The sequence below is a fragment of the Tetrahymena thermophila genome (assembly GCF_000189635.1).
Source record: "Tetrahymena thermophila SB210 genomic scaffold scf_8254561, whole genome shotgun sequence".
Taxonomy (NCBI): domain Eukaryota; phylum Ciliophora; class Oligohymenophorea; order Hymenostomatida; family Tetrahymenidae; genus Tetrahymena; species Tetrahymena thermophila.
In genome coordinates this window covers 1-9,656 of record NW_002476332.1, presented here as the reverse complement: position 1 = coordinate 9,656, position 9,656 = coordinate 1, and the positions used below count along the sequence as shown (strand labels likewise).

The window sequence follows — 9,656 nt, the reverse complement described above, 5'->3', positions numbered from 1 at the left end:
GGCATAGGCTATGGATTCTTACCTAGGAGTTTATAATACATCTTCTATAATAATGGTTAAGCATAGAAAAAAACAGCTGACGAATATTATTAACTGGTCAATCAACTCACTTCATAAGCTCTATAAAGCTCAAATAATTAAGTCAATAACTAACTAGTGACTTTAAGCATCATAGCAGAAGACATCAGTAAAAGCAATTAGCTTTCATAATAATTGAATGATTTCGCAAGTATAATGATTTAAAATATATAGCAATTATCTCTCTAAATACCTAAATTCTCCCTTTTGTCGACATTTGCGAACAAAGTAACTGCTTAGTTATCATATTTAATCTTTAGCTCATCATAATAAAACAATTTTGCCAAATAGAAAAATAATATATTTGGTTAAGTGTAAACAATACTTCAAAATACTAATTCAAGCATACAAAGTAGTAATCTTAGTCATTTACAACAAAACAACGATATTCATATTTAAAATATCGTAGATTCTTTTAAAATTTTAAACTCAAGCGTTACTTTGTCTAGTATGAATTCATAGGAAGATTTTTAATCCTACGATAAAATATCAAGTTAAATTGGAAACTTGCTTAGTAATATTAGCTTACCAAACTAAGGACAAATTATTCTAAATGGCGACTTATCCAATCTTTTATCAGATAAAATAACTTAGAAAAACCTATATAAATACGCTCTAAGTATCGATGACTATAATTCTGAAAATTAAACTAGCATATTTAGTATTTCAACAAATATTTATAAGAAGAATATTTATGAAAATACCACAGAATTCTAGGCGTACACATAGTAATTCAAAAATATTAGTTAAAACTTCACTTACTCTAAGAATGAAGTAATAACACCATAGATTTATAATTCTTCTTCTACTACTTCTTCTTCTTATACAACCTTAAACCAGTCTACGATTATTTACTAGTTTAATAATACAAATTCTAGTATGTTATATAATATGACATGTCTCTAATAGAGTAATCTTTAATGGAGCAAATCAAATTGCGACATCCATAATAATACTTAAAATAATTACATCTGCTTGTGTGAATCCTAAAAACCAACAACTATTATTGAAGATATTGATGACTTGTTCTTAAAAAATTAAAATTTGAAGACAGTATTTGGAAAAGAAGGATTATAAAGCATAGCAGGCTTTGATAACTTTTATATGTATATAGTATTTTGGCTATTGATAATGTTCACACTGGCTTAAATTTTTTTATTTATAATTGGATAAATATTAGATAAACACTCAATAAAAAAAGATTACACAAAAATTCATATTGAAGAACAAAATGACTAATAGTAATAAGAGTAGATAATACAATAATAACATATTGATGAAAATAACTTAAATAATTGCAAAACTTCCTAATTAATAAATAATGATGCATTCTAGCATTTTCTTACTGTTCATTAGATTAAAAGTAATGAAAATGTCTAGCGCGAAATTTAGTAAAACAAATAGATTTAATCAGATTTTGATTTAAAAGTAGATAATAGAAAAAGAAAAAGATAAAAAACTTTTAGTTTATAAACATATCAAACCCAAAGAAACTTATAGCTATTTTAAGAACAAAATATTGAAATGAACTAAGAGAAGGCTGGATCTGATTAATAACAAGTAATTAAATAATAATTAAACTCTTAAATTGTTGAAAGAATCCAAGTTCAAAAAAACTCATAAACATAAATCAAAGAGGTTTAAACTGAAGAAGAAATTTAAAAAATCAATGTTTACTTATAACTTCCCAAATCAAAAAAGGTAGCAATTTTACATTAATTTTTTAGTATTATTTACATTTCTGATAATGTCCTTTCAAGACCATTAAGATTCACTCTGCTTTACTTAAAAACTATACACACATTAGTTATTTCAATAATATTCTAAGGTTATAATTTGCTCATTTAACAGGTAATAATAGCCATAATTAACAGCTCATTAATGAAAATTATATTTTTTGGAATTACACTTACATTCAAAATGGGTTCAATAGGTAAAATCATATCTCTAATTTTGCAAATAGTTATAAGTTTACTTTATTACTATGCTATTTTAGCAGTGTCTAGTAATAAAACTCCAAGTGAGTCAAATTAGTTTATAATCCTATTTATAGTATCCTTTTTAACAGAAATGGTATTCATAGAATTAATAAAATCATTTTTTATGATCTAGTTGATTCAAAAATACATTAAATGCAATCAACCCAAAAGTATTTTTGTTAAACTATATAATTTATTTGATTTAAAAGAAACAATACTTAATATAGATGTTTGAGCGAAATTTGTGTTTTTATGTTTTTTGTTTTTTACTTTAAAAATATTAACTTTTTAATTTACTTTTTTTAAAACTTAGTATAATTCTATTATTATATTTAATTTAAAATAATTAATGTAGAATTTTAAATATCATCAACTTGTTCCTACATTATTGTGATTAAATTCAATATTTATCTTTATTTTAAAATAAATACTTTTAGAATAATTTCTACGAAACTCCACTCATCGAAAAGGTTAAGTTTTTTGTGTTTTTCTCAAAATTTCCTAATTTAGATAATAAGAAAATTATATTTATATGTTTTTTATTTATTTTCTCATTTTTTCTATTTAATTATGTCTTTTTTATGTTTTATTAAATTAATTTGATGATTAGGTTAAATAGGCAAAATAAATTTTAAATATAAATGTTCATCTTTTAAAAAATCATTATTCAAAATATGCAAAATTAATTTAATTAAATTTCATCAAATTAAGTTTAAAATAAAATAAATTATGACCTATTAAACAAAATATATTTTCATCAAATTCAATTATTTTAAAAATTAATCAAAAGCATCAATCATTAATTTTTTTTTTAAAGTATTAAAAACTAAATTATTAATTAATAGAAATTTTTATTTTTTATTCTAGCCTTTAATATTTTGTATGATAGTCTAAACATATGGCATACAATATAAAACAAGTAGTCTATGCTAATTTATAACATACTAACTAATAAACAATATTAGTAGAATAGGGAATTACATAAAGAAACACATAATAAAAATTAATAATATTTTATGAAAATGAAAATTAAAAAAATGTATTATTAAAAGTTCTATTATAAATATTCGATCAAATCAATTTTATTACAATAATTAATATAACTTTTGAGTATCATCGATAGTTAAGTAAGTAAGAATAAAAAAAGGAGAATATTGATTCACCTAAAAGTATACTTAAATACACTATTTAACTATTTTACAAATAATTTTCAAGAATGCTTTAAATAAAATTTAAATTCCAAATAAATAAAGTATAATTATAAGATTAAAAAATAATCTATTCTTCATATTAAGATAAAATTTATTTCGTGCCTATAAGCGATATACAAAGTAATATATCAAATAATTTGATTTTATTTAGTTAAGAAAAAGAGGATAAAATGTTAAATTTAAAACTTTGGAAGATTTAAAATAAATTTTTTAATTATTAAGAGTTAGCATTACAATATTAGCAAAGAGTATGATTTGATTGATAAAATAAGAAGGAATTAATAGCTTAGTGTTTAATACTAGACCTAAATTAATAAATCTTAACTGTAAAAATTGTTTAAATTATTTCTCAACATAATAAGAAAAATTAATCAATTATTTAAAATATCGTTATGAAGAAGAAAATTTATCAGTCGATAAATATCCAATAAAGGAACAAAGATCAAATTCTAAAAACATTATAAGATCACAGAAATTCCCTTTGTTAAAATTTTTGATTTTGAATTTACATCTAACAATTAAAAGATTTTAAAGAATTCACTAAAGAATCAAAACAAAAGAATTATTCAAACATAAAATTGAATATAAAAAATGACTTACTTGATAAACATTATTCTGTGTATGTGAAACAAAGTGAAGATGATAATATAAAGGATAAATAGTTATAATGTATAGAATTATTATCTAACTTAATAGATAATATACCGTAAATTCTCCTTAATTAAGACACTCGACTTTTAAATGTTTGATTGAAAAATGGTGTCTTAATATTATTTTTAAAAAATTAATTAAAAAAGTATTTATAATTTTTTGTTTTCTCAAATTTTAATTATTATTTAAAATAATAAAATATTTTTTTATAATTAAATAATGATTTAAATTTAAATTAGAATTAAGTAAATTTTTTTTAAAAAGTTAATAATTTTTTGTTACTTTGTATTTTATTTTGTTTTTAAATTTAATTATAAAATTATTTTTTTTAACCTAATCAGAATCATAAACGAAATTGGTTATAATAGACACTCACTTATATTACTTATTATTAATTTATTGTATTTTACTTTATCTAAAAATAAAAAATAATAACAACTAAAATTTATATTTTAAAATATTTTGTTTTCTGTTTATTTAAAAATATTTAGATTGCTTATTTTTTGTAAAAAAACTACAGGAGACACAGCGAAATCAATTATTTGAATCATTGAATAATATTAATCAGAATTTAATAAATTTGAAGGAGACGCAAGATTTATTTATAAATAAATTGAGAAAAGATAATATTAATGATTATTTTTAATTAACAAAAAAGCAAAGATTTTAAAAAATATTTAGAAATCTAAATAATCTAACAAAATTTTAGTTCTATGATACCCAATCAAACTAGTAACCAATAAAAAGATAATAAATCAGCATAATAGCCTTCATAAAGCTAATCTTTGTAATCAATAGAATAAACCTAAACTTTTGAGAAAGTTAAAAAAATTACAAAGCCTAAATCCGAAAAATATAATAACAGTAATAGCTCTTAGAAAAAAAGAAAATAATAACTTCAATTATTACCACCTAATCCATAATTGCCTTAATAAGTGTTTGCATAACATTAGATACCATCTGGAATGGGATAATAATTATGTCTAACATAATTTTATTTACATTTCTACCATAATATATCAGCAGAAAAATATGCAGAAATGTAAAAAGAAGATTCAATTTAAGAGGTAGTAATTTAAAAAAATAATAAAAAGAAAATATATAATCTTGAAAAAGGACTCTTTTTAGACGTAAAAACTTTACATAAGCACTTCTAGTTCAATAAAAATCAAGATTAGACAATTCCAGTTATGGTTTCAGTCAAAACCTTAGACTAGACAAACTATATGGAAGTTGAATCAAATCATTAATAGGTAGACCAAATCTTGATTTGGTTTGCATAATTGATAACTCTGAATCTATGAGCGGCTGCTCAAAAATAGAAAATGTTAAAAATACTATACTTTAACTTCTTGAGATGCTTAATGAGAATGATAGATTGTCATTAATCACATTTAACAGTTATGCCAAACAGCTTTGTGGGCTAAAAAAAGTTAGCAATTTAAATAAAGAAACTCTTTAAGCTATAACAAATTCAATTAAAGCATATGGTGGTACAAATATTACTAGTGGCTTAGAAATTGCATTTTAAATCTTACAAAGTAGAAAAAAAAAGAATTCAGTGAGTTCAATTTTCTTACTTTCAGATGGCCAAGATGATGGGGCTGATACCAAAATAAAAAATCTCTTGAAAATAACCTACTAATAGCTACAGGAAGAGAGTTTCACTATTCACTCATTTAGTTTTGGTAGTGATCATGATTGTCCTCTTATGCAAAAAATTGCTTAAATTAAAGATGGTAGTTTCTATTTTGTTGAAAAAAATGATTAAGTTGATGAATTTTTCATCGATGCGCTTGGCGGTTTGTTCTCAGTTGTAGCCTAAGACCTCACTATTAAAATTGAAATTAACAGATAAAATTAATTATTTAAAAAATTCTTCAAAAACTCTTATGTCTCAAAGACTTATGGTCATATGTGGAAGATTATTAATCAAAACTAAGAATTAAGGATTAATATTAACTAAATTTTCTCAGGAGTTTCTAAAGATTTCATATTTGAAATGACTATTCCAAAATTTGAGATTAAAGAGTTATAAGATTTTGAAAGAAATTTAGAGACAATAAATGTTTAATTGACTGCGCGCCCTGTTGATTCAATGTTACAAACATTAAAAGAGAGTAAATTAGTTTTGACTCTGTTTACAGATAATGAATAAGTAGCATAAGATTCAGAAATTAATGATAATGTTGAATTTAACTACATCAGAGTAAAGACAGCTTAAGCTATTGAAGAAGCCATCAAATATGCTGATAAAAATCAATACAATCAAGGACAATATCTATTATCAGATATGTTAAAATAGATAGAAAAATCACATCCTAAAAACTAGGCTAAGCTCTAAGTACTTAAAGATGATTTAGTTTAATGTTAATAAAACGTGCAACCTTAAGTATACTAAATTCAAGGTAGGTATTAAGCATATTAACAATGTGTTAGTCATTATAACTAATAATCATAGGCAGTAAGGTTGAATGATATGTATTAAATACCTCTTTAAAGATAAATGGTTTAATAATAACAATAGCAAAAGTAATAATAAGTTTGGAATAAACCTTAATAATTACCTCAATAAACAATCCAGTTATTACAAAACCCACAATAGCAAATCTATTAATAATAGCAGTAGTAATAGTAGTAATAATAACAATAGCTTATATAATAGCCATAATAATAACAATATTATAATAATCATTATTGAATATAATTATATAGTAATTTGATTGCTTAATAAGTTAAAAAGAAATTATCTTCAACTTAATATGATATCGATGCAAAAAAAGTTATTTTACAAAATATATATTTAATATATTTACAAATATTAGCAAAAATGAATATCTAAAAAAAAAATTTATTTTATCTTTTATTAAATATCCTTTTATTACATTTACTTTATGTTGTTAAATATGATTTAAATTTAGAAGATTATTTACAAATAAAAATTAATTTACAATTATTCAATGTTTATTTTTAATTTCCATGTATAGCAAGATTCCATTCAAAAATTTCGTAGTTTGGATGTCACTTATTTATTTTTGAAATTATAATAAATATAAATTATTAATTAATTATAATTCTATTATAAAATATATATATAAATTAGATTTTTTAATAAATAAATAAATAAAAAATATATTTCATAATAAGTGTCAGGCAAACCATGAAATTTTTTTTTGTATGGTATAATGCTATAATTAGAAATATTATAAATATTCCTAAAATTACAGAGCTAAAACAGAAAAATCTACTGATAAACATTATTTTTATAATCCTTAAGAACATTAACTACCAGATTTTTTTCAAATATTACTAAATAAATAACTGGCTGTCTTTAATTCCTACTATATTTTTAAGTATATGTTTTAAATAAAAATATTAAGTTTAAATTGTGAATGTGATACTCTTCATAAAACCAAATATATAAATTAATATTTGATAATTAATTAATTATTATATTTATTTGTTCTTTTTATCCATTTATTATTAATTAATTAAATAAATTTCATAAACTGCTATTCAATATTTTTCAAAAAAAAAAAAATGATATAATAGATTAAATATTACTATAGCTTAGAAGAAGTAATTATTAATTTTTTTACTAATATATTTTAAATTTATATTAATTAATAAAAAAAGTTTAAAAGCTCTTCACTTTTATCTCATTAGGTTCTCCATATTAATCTTCGGTATATTTAATTAAAAAATATTATTTTTATTATTATTAATATTTTTGTATATTTAATTTTAAATTGATTTAAATAAAAAATTTATACAAAAGAAATTATCATCATTATTTATTGATTTTTATTAAAACTTAAATTTTTTAGCTATTTTAACTTAATTTTAATTTCAATTTTTAATTATTTATTTATTATTCATTTTTTATTATTTGATATTTTTTCTTCATTTTTGCTATCAAAACTTACACTTAATAAAAGCTATTTATTTGTTTTACTTTATTATATTTTTAATTATAAAAGTTAATTTAAAACATTAGAGTTCTTTTAATTTATTTGATTTGTTTTCCTTTTTCTTTTTATTATGATTTCTTATTTTTTAATTCTTTGTTCATTTTATCAATTATTAATTAATCTTATTATTTCATATTTTTTCTTCATTTTTTCATTCATATTAACTATTTAATGATATATTTTTCTTCAATATTTAAAAAGTGAGAATTAAATTGGTGCAATGGGTGCATCAGGCTTAGGTTCTGCTTTAGCAAATTGCATTAATCTCTTAAATTTGACACTTAACCTTTAGTAAAAACAGTTTATTTGTTTTGGATTGTGATATTTTTAATTATAAAAACTAATTAAAAACAACAAAGCTCATTTTTCTTTTTCTTTTTATTGTGCTTGCTTTTTAGTTCTTTCTTTCTTTGTTAATTTAGCTCATCATTTTATTTTCAAATTTTTCTTTTATTATTAATTAATTAATCTTATTATTTCATATTTTTTCTTCATTTTTTCCTTCTAATTAACTATTTAATGATATATTTTTTCTTCAATATTTAAAAAGTTACAATTAAATTGGTGCAATGGGTGCATCAGGCTTAGGTTCTGCTTTAACAAATTGTATTAATCTCTCTAATTTGACACTTAACCTTTAGTAAAAACAGTTTATTTGTTTTGGATTGTGATATTTTTAATTATAAAAACTAATTAAAAACAACAAAGCTCATTTTTCTTTTTCTTTTTATTGTGCTTGCTTTTTAGTTCTTTCTTTCTTTGTTAATTTAGCTCATCATTTTATTTTCAAATTTTTCTTTTATTATTAATTAATTAATCTTATTTATTATTTCATATTTTTTCTTCATTTTTTCCTTCTAATTAACTATTTAATGATATATTTTTTCTTCAATATTTAAAAAGTTACAATTAAATTGGTGATGAAGGTGCATCAGGCTTAGGTTCTGCTTTAGCAAATTGCATTAATCTCTCAAATTTGACACTTAATCTTCGGTAAAAACAGTTTATTTGTTTTGGATTGTGATATTTTTAATTATAAACACTAATTTAAAACAACAAAGCTCTTTTTTCTTTTTCTTTTTATTGTACTTGCTTTTTTTGTTCTTTCTTTCTTTGTTAATTTAGCTCATCATTTTATTTTCAAATTTTGCTTTTATTATTAATTAATTAATCTTATTTATTATTTCATATTTTTTCTTCATTTTTTCCTTCTAATTAACTATTTAATGATATATTTTTTCTTCAATATTTAAAAAGTTACAATTAAATTGGTGATGAAGGTGCATCAGGCTTAGGTTCTGCTTTAGCAAATTGCATTAATCTCTCAAATTTGACACTTAATCTTTGGTAAAAACTGTTTATTTGTTTTGGATTGTGATATTTTTAATTATAAAAATTAATTTAAAACAACAAAGCTCTTTTTTCTTTTTCTTTTTATTGTACTTGCTTTTTTTGTTCTTTCTTTCTTTGTTAATTTAGCTCATCATTTTATTTTAAATTTTGCTTTTATTATTAATTAATTAATCTTATTTATTATTTCATATTTTTTCTTCATTTTTTCCTTCTAATTAACTATTTAATGAGATACTTTTTCTTCAATATTTAAAAAGTAACAATTAAATTGGTGCAATGGGTGCATCAGGCTTAGGTTCTGCTTTAGCAAATTGCATTAATCTCTCAAATTTGACACTTAATCTTCGGTAAAAACAGTTTATTTGTTTTGGATTGTGATATTTTAATTTTAAAAACTAATTAAAAACAACAAA

At 20.7% G+C, this 9,656-nt stretch overlaps 5 protein-coding genes across 5 annotated transcripts in view; 4 read left to right on the top strand and 1 right to left on the bottom strand. All coding sequences in view use genetic code 6, as the record gives it.

Moving 5' to 3' along the window:
- Positions 1-80, top strand: part of TTHERM_01476540 (REJ domain protein) — a gene marked incomplete at both ends in the record, with an annotated part of 4,425 nt that extends 4,345 nt beyond the window's left edge. The window contains one exon of the mRNA XM_001020695.3: positions 1-80. This exon is cut by the window's left edge and continues 631 nt beyond it. Coding sequence (XP_001020695.3) covers positions 1-80 — 80 coding nt within the window.
- Positions 81-467: 387 nt separating this feature from the next.
- On the bottom strand, positions 468-1,408 carry TTHERM_001476532 (transmembrane protein, putative; the record flags this gene model as incomplete). The annotated part of the gene is made up of 2 exons (XM_012798774.1): positions 468-1,222; positions 1,285-1,408. 2 exons carry the CDS (start codon positions 1,406-1,408, stop codon positions 468-470), a joined length of 879 nt encoding a protein of 292 aa, XP_012654228.1.
- Positions 1,409-4,551: 3,143 nt separating this feature from the next.
- On the top strand, positions 4,552-5,223 carry TTHERM_01476530 (von willebrand factor type A domain protein; the record flags this gene model as incomplete). The annotated part of the gene is made up of 1 exon (XM_001020694.2): positions 4,552-5,223. The coding sequence occupies one exon, from the start codon at positions 4,552-4,554 to the stop codon at positions 5,221-5,223; it is 672 nt and encodes a 223-aa protein (XP_001020694.2).
- A 53-nt stretch (positions 5,224-5,276) lies between these two features.
- TTHERM_001476529 (Von willebrand factor type A (vWA) domain was originally protein) lies at positions 5,277-6,620 on the top strand (the record flags this gene model as incomplete). Its single annotated transcript, XM_012798773.1, has 1 exon — positions 5,277-6,620. One exon carries the CDS (start codon positions 5,277-5,279, stop codon positions 6,618-6,620), a length of 1,344 nt encoding a protein of 447 aa, XP_012654227.1.
- Positions 6,621-8,110: 1,490 nt separating this feature from the next.
- TTHERM_001476528 (cyclic nucleotide-binding domain protein) lies at positions 8,111-9,621 on the top strand (the record flags this gene model as incomplete). The annotated part of the gene is made up of 5 exons (XM_012798772.1): positions 8,111-8,181; positions 8,441-8,530; positions 8,794-8,883; positions 9,148-9,237; positions 9,501-9,621. The coding sequence occupies 5 exons, from the start codon at positions 8,111-8,113 to the stop codon at positions 9,619-9,621; spliced, it is 462 nt and encodes a 153-aa protein (XP_012654226.1).
- Positions 9,622-9,656: the final 35 nt, after the last annotated feature.